This window comes from Lissotriton helveticus, chromosome 2_1 (assembly GCF_964261635.1).
Source record: "Lissotriton helveticus chromosome 2_1, aLisHel1.1, whole genome shotgun sequence".
NCBI lineage: Eukaryota > Metazoa > Chordata > Amphibia > Caudata > Salamandridae > Lissotriton > Lissotriton helveticus.
In genome coordinates this window covers 542,684,934-542,705,135 of record NC_136059.1, presented here as the reverse complement: position 1 = coordinate 542,705,135, position 20,202 = coordinate 542,684,934, and the positions used below count along the sequence as shown (strand labels likewise).

The 20,202-nt window shown below is 41.4% G+C and overlaps 1 protein-coding gene across 1 annotated transcript in view; it reads right to left on the bottom strand.

Moving 5' to 3' along the window:
• DMGDH (dimethylglycine dehydrogenase) overlaps window positions 1–11,926 on the bottom strand; it is a 635,937-nt gene extending 624,011 nt beyond the window's left edge. The window contains exon 1 of the mRNA XM_078675210.1: window positions 11,883–11,926. Within this exon, the coding sequence (XP_078531336.1) occupies window positions 11,883–11,911 (29 nt within the window). The 5' untranslated portion in view covers window positions 11,912–11,926. The remainder of the gene's footprint in view (window positions 1–11,882) is intronic.
• Between the last annotated feature and the right edge of the window lie 8,276 nt (window positions 11,927–20,202).

The window sequence follows — 20,202 nt, the reverse complement described above, 5'->3', positions numbered from 1 at the left end:
CAGTCAGAGAAAAGGAGACAGTCGCAAATGAGTTCCCTATGAGAGAAATACCTGGAGGAGGATATGTACATGTTCCTTGGAGTAGACAGGATATATTATCATTTACAAATGATTTCCCCAGATTGAGAGAAAAACCAGTAGAATGGTATCGACAGGTGGATCGATTTGTGAAAGTTTCAAAAGTGCTATGGGTTGATCTGGATGGATTATTTGATATAGTTGTGCAAGCAGATCTGTGGACTGAGTGTAAAATCACTGTGAATTGGCCAAAGGAAGAATTTCCTCGAGAAAAAGTAACAGGTGCCCTGTCACCTGAAGTGATGAGGAAATATGAACAAGTGATAGTGTTTTTGAAAAATAAAATCCCACCAAAAGAAATAGATTGGGTAAAAATAGACAGAAATACAAAGGAACCGAAAGAATCTGTACATGCATTTTATGAAAGATTGTTGTTGGTATTTAAACAATACAGTGGATATGAAGAGTTGAGTGAAAACTACATGAGTCATTTTATATATCGATTTGTGTATGGATTAAGACCAGAAATTGGAGACATGATTAGGCATAGTATGATAGGATGGCAGTCGAGCACTGTAGATGATGTCATAAGAAAAGCAAAATATTGTAGTGAAGAGATCGATGCCAAACAAAAGAAGCTAAAAGAAAAAGCTATGTGGGCACAAGTGAGGGTAGCAGAACACCAAGTGGCACAATTGGAAAATAAAAATACTGATGCGAGTCAGGGAAAATTGAAAGGAAATTTCAACAAAACGAAATTAGTAGGAAATATAGAAGAGCTCAAGAAAAAGTTCCCTTGTCATAATTGCGGCAGAATAGGGCATTGGAGAAAAGAGTGTAAGTATCCACCAAGAGTTAATCCAGAAAATACATCATTGAATCCACAGGTGCAGAATGAGGTAACTCAACAGCAACCGCGACAGCAGCAGATAGTTAATCAGCAAAGTCAGGTGCCACAACCGCCACTTCCACACAGTGTAAACCATCAAAGATACAGTGCAGAGACAGGATTCAGCGGAGGCGAGCAGGTAAATAGATCGCCTAGAGTGAATGTGAGACCCCAGTATTGATTACAAGAGGAAGGTGGGAGTGAGTCGGATGAAAGTTTCTGACGGTGCCTGAGAGGGGAAGAAGAGTGTGTGCATGGAACCACTCTTGAGGTAGATCAGTGTGGTCCATTTGTAAACGGAAAAGTGAATGATGTAGAAATAACTTTCCTAGTGGACACTGGTGCTACCCGTTCTACTGTTAGGTCAGTGGAAGTCCAAAATCTTCCTCTCTCGGGAGACCACATCCAGGTTGTAGGCGTAGCTAATAGACATATTAAAACGTCTTTGACACAACCAGTTGCAGTAGAAATTGGAAATTTTATAGACATGCAACGTTTTGTGGTGTGTGATAGTAGCCCCGTAAATTTGTTAGGACGAGACATTCTGTGTAAAATGAACTGTGCCATATACTGTTCACCAGATGGCATAGAACTGCAAACCCCAGATGAAGATAGCCTGTATAAAATGACAATGCTTATGCTTGAGGCAGAACAGAATAAATTGTTCCCTGTGTTCGATCGAGAAAAGATACCTGATGAATTGAAAAAGGTAGTGAAAGAGAAAGTGTGGGATTTCACAGGAGAAGATATTGGGTTGATGAAAGATGTAGATCCTGTAAAAGTCTCAATAAGAGAAGGTGCAAATGACCCAAACATTTCCCAGTACAAAATGACTGCAGAAATAATTGAAGGAATAACCCCAGTGATAAACAAAATGATTGAACAAGGCATACTGAGAGAAATAGAGAGTAGTCTTTGTATTTCACCGATAATGGGATTGAAAAAGCCAAATGGAACCTTTAGAATTGTACAGGATTTGAGAAAGGTTAATAAAATAGTTGTCCCATGTTGTCCGATTGTACCAAATCCAGCAGTGATTTTATATCAAATTCCCCATGATGCAGAATGGTACACTGTGATCGATTCGATTTGTGTAATGCGTTCTTTACAGTTCCATTGCACCCAGAAAGCCAGCCAATATTTGCGTTCAGATTTGGAGATAAGTTTTTGGCATGGTGCCGAATTCCTCAAGGGTATACTGAAAGTCCATCTATCTTTAATCAGTTGTTAAAGAAATCATTAGAAAGTTTGAGCATGCCTGGAGAGTCTATATTGGTTCAATATATTGATGACCTCCTAGTGGCATCAAAGACAAAAGATGCATGTGTAACGGATACTGTTGCATTGCTGAATCATTTGGCAGAAGAGGGACATAAAGTGTCTGCATCAAAATTACAATTTTGTCAGAAAGAAGTGCAATACTTAGGTCATAAGATTGAAAAAAGGAATAAGACAAGTCACTGCAGAAAGAATTCAAATGATACAAGGAACGCAGCCACCAAAAACTCAAAGACAAGTGAGAATGTTCAGGGGAATGGTAGGTTACTGTAGACAGTGGAGTAGTGGATTCTCACTGATTGCAACGCCATTGCAGAGATTAACCAGAGCAGATATCAGAGACCCTATAGTTCTGACTAAAACTGAGATGGAAGCATTTGAACAGTTAAAAACGAGTTTATGTGAAGCACCAGCTTTAGGGATGCCTGACTATGAAAAAGAGTTTGAATTGTACTGCAGTGAACAAGAAGGATGTGCATTGTCAGTACTGATTCAGAGACATGGAAACTGAGAAAGCCAATTGCGTATTTCTCAGCTGTTCTAGACCCTGTTGCAAAAGCATTGCCAGGATGTCTGAAAGCAGTAGCAGCTACAAGTGTCAGTATAGAACAAAGTGAAGGGATAGTGATGGGATTTCCTGTGAGGGTGTATGAACCTCACTCTGTGGAGATTCTCCTCACTAGAACAAAAACACAGTACCTGACCAACAATAGGATGACAAAATACGAAAAAACAATTCTGGGAGCAGAAAATGTGACAATCTCTAGATGCATAAATGTAAACCCTTCCACATTATTGCCTGATACCATGGAAACAGAAGTGAGAAATGAGGTTGATCACAAATGCCTAGATGTTCTTGAATACTGTACCAAACCAAGACCAGACATCAGAGATGAGCCATTGCTTGAATCCGACTATGTGATGTTTGTTGATGGTTCATGTCTGAGAACAGATGAGGGTGTTTTGAGTGCAGCAGATGCCGTTTGTACAGTGGCAGATGTACTGGAAGCTTCTTGTCTGAAAGGAATTCGTTCTGCTCAAATAGCAAAATTGATTGCTTTGATTCGAGCATGTGAACTGGGAAAGGAGATCAAGGTTGCCATAGTGACTGATAGTCAGTATGGTTTTGGGGTTGTCCATGTCTGCGGACAACTGTGGTCCCAAAGAGGTTATTTGACTTCTGCAGGATCCCCCATACGTAATGCAGAATTTGTGAGAATGTTGATTGATGCAATTCAACTGCCTGACAAAATAGCTGTGGTGAAGTGTGCAGCACATAAAAAGGGGGATGAATACATCACGCGAGGTAACAGGTAGGTAGACTCAATTGCCAAATACTGCGCTAAAAATCTTGCATCCATCAATCGGGACAGGGAAAAAGAGCATGTTTCAAGTCCTTTAATGCTAACAACTGTAGTTGAAACTTGGCAGGAAGTGAGGCAACTGCAGGAAGAAGCTGATGAGGAAGAGAAAAATGTCTGGTTAAAAGCAGGATGCAGACAAAGAGAGGAAGATGAAATCTGGGTTTACAAAGATGAAAGACCAGTAATGCCCGATAGCATGATCTCAAATATGGCCCGAATGTACCATGGTCAAGCTCACATTGGGAGAGATGCCATGCTTCGTCTATTCAGACAGACGTGGTACAATCCTAAGTTTAGAATGATTACTGAAAGATTATGTCAGAGATGCCTTGTATGTCAACAGTTTAATCCAAACAGAGAACAATTGTGAGTTTGGGAACCATAGGACGGGAGGGAGGTCCATTTACACGAATGCAGTTGGATTTCATTGAGCTTCCGCCTTGTAACAGACTCAGATATGTTTTGGTGATCATCTGTTTGTTCTCTCGATGGGTAGAGGCTTTCCCCACAAGTAGGAATGATGGGCTAACTGTTGCAAAGTTACTTCTACGTGAAATCATCCCTAGGTTCGGTTTCCCAGTGACGATCGAGACTGATCGTGGCCCACATTTCCAAAATGAACTCATGCAAATGGTATGTCCTTCTACTATCCCACCCGACAACTAAGATCATCCAACCAAGCCCTCGCCGCAGTCCCGCGCATCCGAAAAACCACCATGGGTGGCAGATCCTTCTCCTTCCTGGCTGCCAAGACCTGGAACTCACTCCCCACCCACCTCCGCCTTACTCAGAATCACATCTCCTTCAGAAAAGAACTGAAAACATGGCTATTCGATAAACAATAAACCCCTTCCTCCAGCGCCTTGAGACCCTCTGGGTGAGTAGTGCGCTTTATAAATACATGAACTTGAACTTGAACTTATGTGAAGCGCTGGATATTCGTCAGAAACTGCATTGTGCTTACAGACCTGAGGCTTCAGGAGTAGTTGAACAGGTAAATGGAACGATTAAAAACAGGATTGCTAAAATGTGCTTGGCAACAGGACTGAAGTGGCCAGATGCCTTGCCACTTGTTTTGATGACATTAAGAAGCATACCTGACAGAAAAACTGGATTGAGTCCACATGTGATTTTAATGGGCAGAGTGATGAGACAGGCATTTGTACCAGCTGATAAGTTGTTGACAATAAATGATGACATTATACTGGATTATTGCAAAAACCAGTCAAATGTGGTGACTTCTGTGTTCCATCAGGTGGGAACTTAATCAAACACAAAAGAGAAAAGTCCAGCTCATGACCTAGTTCCTGGAGACTGGGTTCGCATAAAAGTACACCGCAGAAGAAACTGTTTGGTGCCTCGTTGGCAGAGACCAAGACAGGTCATATTGGTTAGCACCACTGCAGTTAAATGTGCTGGAGTAAAGAGATGGGTACACACAAGCCATACTATCCATGTGCCTGAACCTGAAAATCCAAACTAATTAGGTGAAAGCACAACTGATTCTGACTCTGAAGGTGAACCAGAGAGAGGTCCAGATACTGAAGATCAACAGGAACGTCGATATCTGGAAGTATCAGATGCTAGCTCTGCGTCTGAAGGAGAAGGAGAAATTATTGAACTAACGAATTCTGAAGATCAATCTGAAGATCGAGAATTGGTATAGAATAACACCAGTAAGGACACTGAGCAAAGCAAAGATAAAACTGGTGATCAAGAACATTCTGAAGAACAGTCTGAAAGCTCTGGAAGCAGGGACGAAAATCATGACACTGGAAAAGAAGGAAAAACTCATGATAAGGATGAGATTCCAAGTACCAGCTATGGAGATTTTCCTAATAGAGTGAAAGAATTGTCAAAAGAGAAAACTGCCTCTGAAAAAGAGAAAGACGTTGTAAAGTTTGTCATAAATGAAACTGTCAGACACTGAAAGAGAGACTGACGACAGTGCAGATGAAACATCATTGAGAAAGAGTCCAAGAAAAAGGGCTTGGAGAGTGGAACATAACACCACGGAGCCTAAGACAAAAAGATTTTGCAAAGGAGATAATTGGCCTAAAGGAAATGATGGACTGAGATTTAAACTGGTTAATAAAGAAAGAAAGCCAGAGGAGCAAGTCAATGAAATAACCATTCAAAGAGAATCATTGGGAAAAAGAATAGAAGTTGTCCAAAGGCCAAAAAGAATGAGAAGACCAAATCAGAAATACAAATCACCTGAATGGACCTGTACAATACTGCCTCGAATTGAAGAAGTAAACAGCAGTCAAGAGAATCTGAACTGCACAAAGACAAATGAGAAAAGTGAGTAAAGAACTGAATCACAGAGAAAAGAGGTAATTGATTAAAAAGATAAGGTAAAGGTAAAACCTGAAATCCTGTTATAAGAGAAGGCATTGTAAGTGAAAATTGAAATAGGTGGCACAGGGTCGAAGAAAACTTGTTAGAAAAATAAAAGTTTGTAGGTGACATAAGGTCGAAGAAAACCTGTTAGAAAAACTCGCTGTGTAAAAAAAAAAAAATGGTTAACAATGAGCATAAAATGAAATGTTCTATTTTTAGAAAATGGTGTAGATCATGTCTAATATGTACTGGATTACTAATATTGATAGGGATAATTTTGGCTATTGTCATTCCTTTCCAGGATAACTTAGTGAAGTTAAAACATAATGTGAGTTCAGGTGAACAAAATGTGGAATCAAAGTCTAACAAGCAGCATGTATATAGGCCAGAAATACATCAGGATAGTTCTATTAGTGATTTCACTACAAATACGTTTTCAAGATTATTGTCTGAGTATGTCAGGACAATGGATGCTAGTGACTGTTATGTGTGTGTAAAGTTGCCTGCATCTGTTTCCGAGTGGGTGACATATCATCACCTTCCACTTACAGGGAACCTGCCCAGCATTCAGCAATAGTACAGAAGATATTGCACACGTTCTGTTCTTCTGCCCGGCTTATAGTAAAACACGGAAATGCTGGTTGACACCGCTGTGCAACCTGGGACTTAAACAGTGCGCACAGGCCTGTAGAGTTCTAACATATGACACTTCCCCTCCCATTGTCTTTTCGGTTTCCCGCTTTCTACATGGCATGTGGCGCAGAAGAACTATTTTTATTATAAGGAAGTAACTTGGACCTCAGTTCACCTTTTGATAACTTACTGTTTAATAACTTTTTTAACTGTTTTATCATTGGATTTTATTACTGTGCTTGTGCATTTTTTATCTGCACTTTTATGGTCAACGACCGAAATAAAGTTATCGAAGAAGAACTTACATATGGGGTCACGTGTAGTGTGATTGCAAGCCTGTTTTATCAGACAGGTAAATTAGAATATCATTATTCTAATACGGATGAAGTTTTTGCAAAATTAAAAATTGATAATGCACTGAATAAGAGGTTGGGGATTTAAAGGGGGAAGAGATCCAGTTTTTCCTGGTATTTATTTCATTTGTGGAAACAAGGCTTAGTATAGATTACCTGACCACTGGTATGGGACTTGCTACGTGGGTTTGGTCTTTCCTAAAATCTTTCATGTAGATAGAGATACTAATGGAATCCATAAGATAGGTAAACCTTTAAGTCGTAGAAAAAGATAGAGTGTCATTGAAATAATAGGTGATGTTTTGGAGCACTGATACCAGCAGTGGGAATTACTTTCAATGCAAATCGAATTCGAAGATTGTCAACAATAGTAGATCGTTTGTCAACAGACACAGCAGGTGGATTCTTAATGATAAACACCGAAATGATTGCTATGAGGACTTTGGTAATGCAAAATCGTCTTGCTCTTGATATAATATTAGCAAAAGAAGGAGAAGTTTGTGGAATTTTGAAGGTACAGCACTGCTGCACCTACATTCCAGACAAAAGTCAAAACATTGAAAAGTACATTACAAATATTACAGAGTTGCATAGAGAAATTGAACCACTGGAGGTTGATGGTATTCTTGAATAACTTGGTAGAAGTTTTACAGCAGTTAAACATTGGTTTCAAGAAATAGGTAGTTCAATTATAGGCAAAATACTAATTCCAGTAACAGTAATAGTATTAGTAATTTTAATGATAAGGTTATGCTGCATATACAGAAAAAGAAGGAATGTTAGAAAGTCATTAAAGAAGATAATCCAAGAAAAACGAGAAAGAGAAAAAGGTGATATAAAAATAGAGGAGTTCTGAGAAAAAGTTTTTAAAGAGACTAGAGAAAAAGATACTAAAGTATAAATCCATACTAATCTGAGGAACCTGAAACATGTTTTGATAAAAATATGCTAAATTTTGGGAGATATTTGGTGATATATCACCAAAGGGGGGAGTTGATGGAGCAAGGTGGAGAAACAAAATGTTGTGTACCCCTTGCAAAATCACACTTCCATAACTTGAACTAATTGAGTGGTATGTGTAATTAACCAACTTAGAATAAGAAATGCACCTACACAAGTAAACGTGGGAACTAATTTTGCTTATGTTGCAATCATAATTAACTAATTATGTGATTTTGTCGTGTCCTAAACTAATAAGCAGCTTTGAAATAATGAAATGCGGCATAAATGTGCGTTTTGTTGACGTATTTTGCGGCAAAACGTGGAAACAGGTGAGCATATTACGCCTGAATGTTGCTTATTCGCTAGGTAACTATTAATAGGGAAAACCTTAGTAAGGGGGAGTTAAACGGAAGGGTTACATTTCTAAAATTAGCGTTCATTTGTGTTTGTTTCTATGATAGTTCCCATTCTGGCCTGTGAGGCCTAGTGAAAATATGGCTTACTTATTAAACTGCGAATAGAAGATGAACTGAGCATGCGCAAGCCCAAGTCCAAGTTCGAATGCAAGCTGCTTGTGCCTGGAGTGAATGCAGTTCAAGGACGATGTGGCCTGGAAGTATAGATGGCTGCCAAAAAGGATGAGCACAATGGTTCTGAACGTGAGAAGATCTTGTGAAGTTGCTAGTTGAGAACAGGACTAGGCCGGACATTGCCCAAAATAATGACCTTTTTAAAAATCTAGCTGACGGAAGAAAAACAAATATTGTAATGATGAGGTGATGCTCATCCACCCCAAATTGTCCAAACAGAACTCGAATTTATGCTGAAAGTTACTCTTTTAGATAGATAGAGCTAGTGAAAAAAGTATAAAAAGTGCTGGTTTTAGTGAGAAAAATACTCCTTTTTGATTTCCTCCCGAGATGCTGTCTGTATGCTGATTTTTCCTGAGATGTAAGACTTTGAATAATTTTTCTATTTCTTTTGAATGAGGTCTGAACTTTAGGTAAGGTTATTAGTCAGGGAAGTTAGGAGAAAGGATGAATTTTGGGAACTATCTGTCTTTTGATAATACTTGCATTTCTGAAATCTAAATAAAATGTCTATTTCTGAATTTTCTAAAAATAAATGAAATTAACTGTTTTGAAATAAAATCCTTATTTTCCTTTCAATGTCGTTTTTGAATAAAGAAATAAATAAAGTGAATAAACTTTTAGACATGTTAAATTTGCCTTTAATAAAAATTAGATAAATGGAGAATTAAGCTGGTCTTGAGTTTTCCTATGCCATATTTTTTACTAGCAGATTCATCGACCACAGTGGTGGCGTGTCTAAGTAAATGTTTTGTTAATGAAAACCTTGGTAAAACTCGTTTAAACTGCAGGTGTAAATAGTATAAATATTCAGTTATAGTTTAGACACTCCACTATGATACAGCAGCTCTACTTTGAATCTCACCGATCCATGGAGTAGGGTGTAAGTGTTTTGTGAGTGACTCGCGGTGTCATGGGCCCCACTGTCGAGTATATGTATGATTTTGTACTTCAGGGAAAGGAGTCATGGTTTTAGAAATTATTTCCGGAGTACCGCTGTATCAGAAGCATATAGTGCTAGTACATGTGTCTTTATTTTGTCTTGCTACAGGACACATTTACCAGGCTGCCCTTCCCAGAGAGAATAGAACTTTGTCGTCCTTCTTACCGTGGACGACGCTTGCCTGTTACCCACACAGCAGCCTTTTCATTTGTTATTTTATCCACTTTTTCCCTTTCCCCTATGTGGTGTCTTTTGTGCGAGCTGTGCTTCACTCACTCTCAGGAGATACCATGAGGGGGAAAAGGTTACATAGCCTCATACATCACCCCTGCTGGTCGCTAGATTCAGGTTAGTCGTATCTCAATCTGACTTCCTGACATTCATAAACCATTTCTCCACCTTAGCTTCCCCATAACTTGATTGTTACGAAAAGGTATGAAATTTCAGTGGACTGAAGAAGCTCAGAGAGCTTTCCAATGTCTAAAAGAGGCTTTAATTAGTGCCCCCCTGTTTTGCAACATCCAAATCCCTTTCAACCTCTTCATCGTTGAAGCTAGTGCTTTCCAAGTTGCTGTCTGGGTTTTGTTTTCTCAGAGGTGTATGAACACAAGGAAACTACACCCAGTAGCATATTATTTTCATAAGCTAAGTACGGCTGAAGCCAACTATACAGTAGGGGGCAGGGAGCTACTGGCCATTAAAAAGACTTTTAAAGAGTGTAGGCAATATTTGCTGGGTTCAGTACATAATGTCACAGTTCTAACAGACCCCTAGAATTTGACGTTTTTGAAATCAGCACATGCCATATCCATGGGGCAATTATGATGGACTAATTAATTTCTTCAATTATCTTGACTTCATTATTTAATTCCAATTGGGACTGCAACATGGTAAAGCTGATGCCCCCTCCCGTCTGAGTTTTGAGGCACAAGAAATCATCAAAGAACACCCACACATAATTCCTCTACATTATATTATAGGCACCCTGTATTCAGAAGAGCAGTTCACACATGAGATCTCACAAGCCTAGAAAACCAAGAAGGCAGAAGCCATAGCCCACAGTCAGAATGGTCAAATGGTACATGATCTGGTCTACATTCAGGGTGGGTTGTTTGTTCCCACTAGAGAACTCAAACAACACTCTAGCGGGTCATCCTGGGGAAAAGAAACCCCTAGAATTACTTAAGAGATGCTTTTTGGTGGCTAACACTTGCTACAGACATAAATGATTACATTCACAAATGTAGTTTCTGTGCCCAAAGCAAAAGCTCACACCTAGCACCTGCTAGGTAATTGACCCTAATACCCAACCCTCCTGCCCCTTGGCATACCATCTCTATAGGCTTTATGGTGAAATTACCCAAAACTAAACAAGCATGCACTACGATTTTGTTTATTGTACATTTGTTAACCAAGATGGCCCATTTTATCGCTATGAAAGGGCTGCCCACTTCTAAAGGTCTTGCAGAAGCCTTTTAACAGAGTCTCCATGGTATTCCTTCAGGCATTTTATTTGATCGTGATTCCCAGTTTGTTTCTACGTTTTGGAGAGCTTTAGGAGACACATTACAGATTGATATCCATTTGTCCTCAAGGAATCATCCCCAGAAAGCCAGTTAAGCTGAAAGAGTCAATCGATGTTTTGAACAATATCTGCGGTGCCATCTCAGACATAATGTGGTGGATTGGAATGTGTACTTTTGGGCTGCAGAATTTATTTGCATATAACAATGTACTTCACTCATCTACCCAGTATTCACCTTTCTTCTGTAATTATGGTTTCCATCCCCATTTTCTATTGCTCCTTTCCTCAGTCCCACCAGGGGTACCTGCTATGCAAGACGTTGTTGATACCTTGCATGAAATACAGCAATCGGCTCAGGGCAATCAAGATCAAGCAAAGGAAGCCTATAAAAGACATGCAGCTCAACACCACCAAACCACCACTAATTACAACATAGGTGACAAAGGATGGTTGTCTACAAGCCACATAGGAGTGAAGGGTTCACGTAAATTTAAGTCCTGGTTAATTGGACCGCGTGCTATTGTGAAGAAGGCAAATAAAGTGGCAATAAAACTGGAACTGCCTTCCACGTTGCGAATACAATCTGTCTTCCATGTATTCTTGTTGAAACCAGTCACTACAACACGAGAACCCACACAGCCACGAGCAGTGATGTTTGATGATGAACCAGAATTTGAGGTTGAAGCCATCATTGACCCCAAGAGGATTTGTCATAAATTACGATGGAAAGGATGTTGTCCTGTAGACCTTACTTGGGAACCAGTTAGTCACATCCATGCCCCTCATTTATTGAGACAATTTCATCGTAGATATCCTGACAACCAAAGCCTGTTGGAGCTGCCATGGGAGGAGTGTACTGTCAGGTGTGTCTCTTATCTGACTTGTCCTTAGCATGCAACAGGGGAGGAGCATGCAGAACATAAAAGCGGGGCCATGGAGCAAGAAAACCGCTTGCCGTTCTAGTTGTTTTCAGCCTGTGGTTTTCTGCCGTCGCGTCATCATACCTGCACTTCCGGGTTTTCTTGTGATTCATTGCCGTCCGCCCTAAGCATCTCTGTTGGGTGGGTTCTTCCTGGTGTTTGGTGGCCATATTCCTCAGAGGAAACGTCTTCCTCGCCTCGCAGCTTCCACGTTCCAGCTTTTGAAAAGAAGAGAAGATACAGAGACTACAAGGATCATATCGCTATCGAAATGCTTTGGGTAACGCACTGGGGCGCTTATGTATTATATATTATGACAGTATGGAGCAATACTTATCTGACATTTTGGGACTGCTTCTCTCTCCTGTGTCTCCTTGAAAAAAACCCTATTGGTATATTTGTGGGGACAAAAGAGCTTATATAGATAAAATTCAGAACTGGTTACAATTTTAAACATATTCTACAAGGCATTACTAGTTGTTACGAAGGCTTATCCTTTTTATGTTTTAGGCTTGTGTTATGCCATTCTATAAATAAGTACAAATAGGTGCACGTTGCTAATGCTCTAACTTTATATTCCTTAAATGGCATAGAAAGTACAGGATTTAATGCACTTGAAGGTTGTGGTATTATCATTCTCAAATTTTTTCTCCAGCAACTCAGTAGAAGCCTAAGTTCAGAAATCATATTAAATGCATAGGTGTGCTATATTTTGTACTCTCAATTGTTAGACAGTACTGTTGAACCATTGCTTGTTATACACTAGTATACTTCTTTCTATCCATAGATATGTGTGCTACAAGTTGATTATATAACTAAGCCTATACACAGAAGAGGCAATTACTACAGGTATTAGACTATTAATTGGTAGAATGTGATAGAAAAGTTGAGATATTTACATAATTGCACTTATTGATACAATGTTATTTGTTTTATGACAGGGGTAGCCATAGACAGGGTCCATTTGACACACCTTCTGTAGTACGATCGCCAGTGGATGCTCTTGATTGTCTATTCCCTTCCCCTCTTCCTCATCGTTGGAAATTGACTTTGTTCGGTCATTTTGGTTGATAGGGAGGTTGGTTCCTTGCATCGTGTTCTCCTCTCGCTCCTGTGGAAAATCAGGTGAGATGCTGACATATTGCAAGAAAGTGCTGAAAGACTCAATTTACATAATATCGCACAACTCATTGGAAGTATCTTGTCCACATATATCAAATTGCATGCCCAACAGGAAAAAATCCATAGGGGATAGCGGAAATAGTCAAACAGACTTAATATCACATTTTGCTAACTCCCTACCAATCCTACCCTACAACTCCTCATCAACTGAATTGCAAACATTTTTGATGCGAACTGCCCTGCAGAGTCTTCCTTAGCAAATACATTGTTAACCAATGCAGTCTCAGGGCCATAAATGGTGATGAATCATTCTAAATTCTCCTGGCGCTTAATTAGAGACCACTCCCAATGGCGATATTGCCAGGTCATGTAATGGTCAATTAACAAAGAGGCCTATCATGCTCCCTCTTGCTACCGTCTTTCCCAACTTCCCCCTCATGACCTACAACACTTCTCTAGCAGATCTCAAATTATCCGAAAACCTCCTCTGTCTAGGCTCCTGATCCCCAGTCTAAAACCTTCCTGAAAACCCCATTCAAGCAGCACTGCCATCTCTCTGTCTGGTAGAAAGCTAGCTACAGAATCAATTAATCACCCTTGATTGGAGTAAAAGCCCTTGTTACAAATCTATTGCTGTTCCCCTTTTCTGAGTCCCAGGGCAATGTGTGTTGGGGCTGTGAGTCCAATGAGTGGTTTAATGCCCCCTCAAGCGAAGACATCACACTCACAAATGCACATGAAACAGAATATGTTAACTGGATAATATATCCAAGCACCTTATCCGAGGACTCTAGAGAAACAAGCACCAGGGCATGGAATGTACACAGTCTGATTTGGGGAGGTACCAGGCCTGTATGGGAGAACAAGAGAAACAATCCAAAAATAACCTAGATAAGACTGGGAAAAAACTAAACTTGCACTCAACCTCTCCTGAGATCCCCGAAATCCTGCGAGACTCTGCATCGATCTTGGGTGAAGCAGGTATTTAGGCGCACCCACTTTCTGGAAAGTGGTTGCTGTACAGGACTGGAAAAAATGAATGCCTAAAAGATGAAAGCTCAAACCACAGACATCTGGTTGCATGAGACCGGGTCAAAGTAGAAAAATACAGCCGACCACAGTGGAGCATGGGTCGCATACAAGAAGTGGACTGGGCCCGGTCGGAGCTTACCTACAGATTCAAAGAAATGTCGGCAAAAAATGTCTTCAGAAGGTAAAGTTCAGTGAGGCATGGCTGCAGGCAATGTCTGAGTAGGAGGCATCATCATTGGGGAGCTGCTGAACGCGGGGAAGATTTCTACATTCAGACTTAGGGTCTGATTACGAGTTTGGCGGATGGGATATTAAGTCACAAACATGACAGATATCCCGTCCGCCGTATTATAAGTTCCATAGGATACAATGGAATTGTAATTTGGCAGATGGGATATCCATCATGTTCGTGATGGAGTAACCCTGTCCGCCAAACTCGTAATCAGGCCCTTAGTCTCTTTTTTGGAAGCTGAAAATCTCCAGCGGGACAAGGCTAGAAGCTGTAGCCAATGAGGGCTCCACAAGGTTGGATAACCCTTCTGCAAAGGACCACTGAACAGGACAAGCTGCTGTGGAGAAGAGCGTAGCCGGATGTGCTGCGAAGTCAGGCCGACCGAGATGCACTTTGGGCAGATAGATGAGCGGGTTGGTCTCGATCTCCTCTTGATTCTCAGAAGTCTGTGATTTTTGCTATCTGGGCCCATTTAGCACCACTCCAAGGATCCAAGGACTTATATGTCCTGACAGGGGTATTTCATGGGATAGTCCCAGTAGGAAGGCACTGTAGCTTTGGGGGACCACCAATATCTATGATGCCCCTGGAAGGATCTCCATTGATGCACTTTGGTTTTAGTGACCACATTTGAGTCTGCTCTCCAGGCGGGGGTGTTCCTAGTTTCCTTCGCCGCGCTGCTCCTGCAAAGAAAAAGATCATTAAGCCAGATAACTCCATGGCAAAATTTGAGGAAAGGAACCACCCTCCAAAAAAAACATGAACATTTTGGATATTCATAACAAGAAAGTTAATGTAGTTAGTTTGAACAAAGAGACTTTTAAAATAAATAATATTTCTGTATGTAAAATAAGTGTATTTGTTAACTGATGCTGTCAATGTAACAATGCGCTTGCATTATATTATAGTTGATTAAATAGTGCATGTACAACAATGAGTATGTGTTTGTGTTGATCACTGCAATGGTTTTGCAAGATGACTGATTGCGGGCAAAGGTGACCAGCGAGAGAACTTCAGATAACCCTTGATATGTGGTACGGTCATGTATTCTTGCTCTAGCTAAAAGAAAGAGCTTAAAATCCATAAAAGTATAAATAGAAGCTAAAACTGTGCACGTTTTTAGATAAGGTCAACAATCTAAAGCTGAGAGAACTTTTACAAAACATGTATTGTATTGTATTTTAAATTTATAGTGCGCACAGCTACCCACATGGGGTCTCCCGGCGCAGGGCTGAAGGCAGTGATCATGAGGTCAAAGGGTTATCACTGAGGGAAGAGCAGGGTTTTGAGCTTTTTCGAAATGTTGTCAGGGAAGGCTCCATTTTCAGTGGAGCCGGAAGAGCATTCCACAGTTTAGGGGCAAGGCAGGCGAAGGACCGTCCGCCCATTCTTGCCAGTTTGAAACGTGGAATTAGGAAATTCCCTTGAGAGGAAGATCTGAGAGGGCGGGAGGGAGTATATGATTGGACAATAGACTGGAGGTACGCAGGGGCTAGCCCCTGCTTGATCTTATACATGAAGCAGAGGGCCTTAAATTTAATTCGATTTTCAATGCGGAGCCAATGTAGATCTTTGAGATAGGGGGAGATGGAAGATCTCCAGGGAACTTTGCAAAGTAGGCGGGCAGCAGAATTTTGAACAAGCTGGAGTTTCTTCTGTGACTCCGCGGTGACTCCCAGGTAAAGTACGTTACCGTAGTCCAGACGCGCGATGACTAAAGCCTGGACTACCGTATGCCTAGTCGAGTCCGGGAGCATCCAGAGGATTTTGCGGATCCACCCAAGAATGGAAAAACAGGTGGCTGCCACTTTGACAACCTGGTGTCGCGGATGTATGACGTTACAACGCATGCATTTACATCGCATGCCTTTACAACGTAAGTATTACAACGCAGTCCATTACAACGCATAGTGCTTTTGGGTGCTGGATAGTGAATAGTTTAATTTACTATTCCAACTCCAGTCCCCGTGGACACTAGGGAAGGTTATTGGATAGTAAATTAACCTATTCCCTATCCTAGAGCGCCCCCCAGAGCAATGCGTTGTAATAGTTTGCGTTGTAATGGTTGCGTTGTAAAGGCTCTGCGATGTAAAAGTTGCGTTGTAAGTGTTGTTCACCTGGTGTCGCATGGATAGAGAGTCATCTAGGACAAAGCCCAGGTTCCGTACCTGAGTAACAGGCAGGGGTAGAGGCCCCATTTCTGAAGGCCAATGTTGGGGGCCCCAGAGGTGTTTATGTTTGCCTAGAATGACTACCTTCGTCTTGTCCCAGTTCAATTTCAGGAGATTGGTCCGCATCCATTCAGCAACTCTGCTGAGCCCCAGTTTAAGAGCAGATGGGGCGCAAGTTTTGGCAGGGGAGAGTGAAAAAATAATTTGGATATCGTCTGCGTAGGAGTAAAGGGAAAGGCCGGCGTCTTCCACGATGGTGGCCAGGGATTTCACGTAGATGTTAAATAGCATTGGGCTAAGTGAGGACCCCTGGGGCACCCCTTGCGCCGACGAACGCACAGAAGAGGCAGAATTGGAGGAGAAAACTTGGAAAGAACGCTCACTGAGATAGGAGGAGAGCCAGGCCAATGCAGGTCCGGTCACTCCACCCGCCTCCAGTGCTTTCAAAAGAACAGGATGTGAAACCGTGTCAAATGCGTAAGTTTTCAGTGACTCCTAAAAGAGTGGTTTCTGTAGAAAAGTGGGTACGGAACCCAGATTGAGATGGATGTAGGAAGCCAGTCGCCTCGATATGGGAGGTGAGGTGAGTATTGACATGTCTTTCCAAAATTTTTGAAAATGTTGGCAAAAGGGAAATGGGACGATAGTTAGAATAAGTCTTAGGGTCTGCGCCTGTTTTTTTTAAGAGAGGAATCACCATAGTTCTTTTCCATTCCTCCGGGACTATGGATTCTCGTAAAGAAGAGTTAAGAAGATCTTGGATAACTAGAAGTAAGTCTGGAGAAAGCTGACGGAGAATATGGATGGGGATAGGATCAAGGGGAGAACCTGAGTTGACCCTGGCCATACAATCGCGAAGCGAGTTTTGCTGGAGCTGGGGCCATTCTGAGATTTGTGCTGTCAGGGAAGGGGAGTCAGGTGTGTCCAGATTAGACAGATCAGCAGGTGTGTTAAAAAGGGTTGAAGAAAGTGATTTGTAGATCGTATCTACTTTAGAAATAAAGAAATCTGCAATGTCATTGCATTGGGTCTCTCCCAGTGCCGGTGGAGTAGGGGACGTATTTGAGCCTGCTAGTTTTTTCACCATTGAGAATAGAGCTTTCGGCCGGTTAGAGGCACTATTTATGGACTCCAGAACGTAGGAGTCTTTCGTCTTTCTGCAGGCTAGATGGTATTGCCTAAGAGCAGTACGATAGGTTTGTTTGTTGTTTAAGGTATATGTCTTTCTCCAGGATCTTCCTAGCTGTTTACATTTAGATTTCATAATTTTCAGGTCGTTTGTGAACCAAGGCGCTGGAGGGAAATGAGAAATGGGGCGTTTGGAACTTGGCGGTAAATGCCGGTTGATGTTGGAGGACAGCCAGAGGTGGACTTCCTGGTTTAATGAAATACAAGTTAGTTTGGAAATAGGGCGGCTAGCGAGTAGCGAAGCATTGAGTGCCTGAATATTTAGTTTGGACCAGGCTCTATGGCTGCTAGTGATAGCAGGGAGGGGCATATTGTTGGTGCTCTCTACGGTCAAGCTAAAAGAGGGGGAAATGAGGAACATACACGTATGGTGACATTTGAAGGGGCTTAGGAAAGGGGATCCACCTAGATCAACTACTAAACATCTTTCCATTCACTTTACAGACTACACAAGACCTATCTCTGGGCAACTGTGAGATTGAATAAAGGCGCATCGGATGGAGTTGAAAAGACATGGTTTACAAAAGAAGCCGTTCCTTTCTCTCTCTATCATCCAATTCTCCTATTTCCCTCTGGGCTCCTGCTGTTGGACAGTGAGATCACATTCATGGAAGGCATTAGTTCAGGAAGGGAGTTGGGAAACGAGCATCCCTGCATTCTATCTCACAGGCATTAGAAGAGGTTAGTTTTACTAATGCTTCGCCTGACAATGTATGCAGATCCTGCTTACTCCCTGATACACATATTTCCTCCCACATTATGCACAATCATGTTGTTATCTGCAGGGGTTTGGAGCACTGTAGCCCCTGTCAAATCCTCAATATGCCTCGGGATATAAAGCCTTGTCTTCTTCCTTAAACTACCTCTCCACTCCCAAAGGATAGGACACCCCAAAACGGCCACAATTGTACTGTCATACCACTTGCTGTCTGCAGCGCTAGTGGTGGTCTGGTTGGATACATCCATCGTAGCACAGTTCATTAACTACCTCTTCCCAAGGTTTATTCGGTTTCACCCCAGGCAGGCTCTAAACTCCTCCTCAAAATAAATCCATGCCATGCCCCAAAATCCATTTGGGACTAAGGGCCAGATGTAGGTAATCCCAGATTACCGATTCTTAAATACCGAATCATACCGATTCGGTATTTAAGAACAGGCAAATGGGATGTAGGTAATTTTAGCGAAAAAAGTACAGAATCGGTAAGTTTCGGTAATTACCGAATCGGTAAATACCGATTGGGTAATTGCCATTCATTCCTATGGGCCTGGAGGCCCATGGGAATGAATGCCAATTACCGAATCGGTATTTACCGATTCGGTAAAAGGGGGAAACATTGAAGGGTGGCAGGGTGTCACTTTGGCACCCTGTTGCACCCCTCAATTGTGTATGGGTGCACATGTTGCAGACATACATGCCCTAAGGGCATGTATGTCTGCAACATGGCACTGTTGGAAAAGCAAATAAAATGCTTTTTCCAAGGTTTTCATTATTTACCACCAACTTGTAGTTGGTGGAAAAACGAATCCTAAAAGGGGAAAAGCACTCATTTGAGTGCTCCCTACATGTGCTCCCTACATAGCAAAATCGGTAATTTACCGATTCGGTATTTTAAGGAATCGGTAATTTACCGATTCCTTAAAATACCATTCGGTAAATTACCGAATCAGTAAAATGCCCACCTACATCTCATTTTCCAAATACCGGTCGGTAACGGCCGAAATTACCGAATTTTGGCCGTTACCGACCGGTATTTGGCTACCTACATCTGGCCCTTAGTTTCATATGTTTAAAAATAGACACTAAACTCATGGGGAACTTTTAACAGTATACACTCGCATACATAAAAAGGGCAGAGATCGAAGTTTCAGTGTTATTAGTTGGTAGCCTTGGCCTATTTGCCAACTCCCAAGAATCTTCTTTGGACCCTTCTTTTGACTGCACCACCCTTTGTAGCACCTTAAAGTCGTTAATTAATTCCCCTTTCCGTATCGTCTCTTTGGTTTTTGTGGCAAAGAGTGCCACCAAAGGCATAAATACCCCCACATGTAACGTTGTTTTTTTAGTACTTCCGACTTTTGTTTACTCTCATCATCATTCTTTTGGCCATCACTTCCTTCTGTAAACTGGCCCTTGCCCACCTTACACTTCTCAGGACATTCTTTGGACTCGTCCTCCAACTTCTTAACTAACCCTTCACTTGCCTTCCCTCCAAATCATCTTCACTCCCCTTCTCCCCCACACTGTCCCAGTACTGCCAACATGTGAGAAACTGTGGTTGTGGTTGAGTGGGGTATAAACCCTACTCATGCAATAGCCACAATCCCTGTCAGGGGGTAACACAAAAGGTGTTAAATTAACCTATGCTTAACACTCAGGTAGCTTGGCACAAAAGCAGTCAGGTTTAACTTAGAGTCGATTTGTAAAGTGAAATCACAATATAAGATAAATCTCAGTCCAATTTAGAAAAATAGAGTAAATCTTAATAAATTATTTCACACCAAAACAACAAAAATCCAATTAGTAGAACCAGAGTTATGAATTTCTAAAGTTTAACGTAAAAACTAACACTCAAAAAAAGAGGAAAGCTAGAACCGCAGACATCTAGTAGCGTGAGACCGGTTCAAAGTCAAACAATATAGCCGACCACGATGGAGGTCG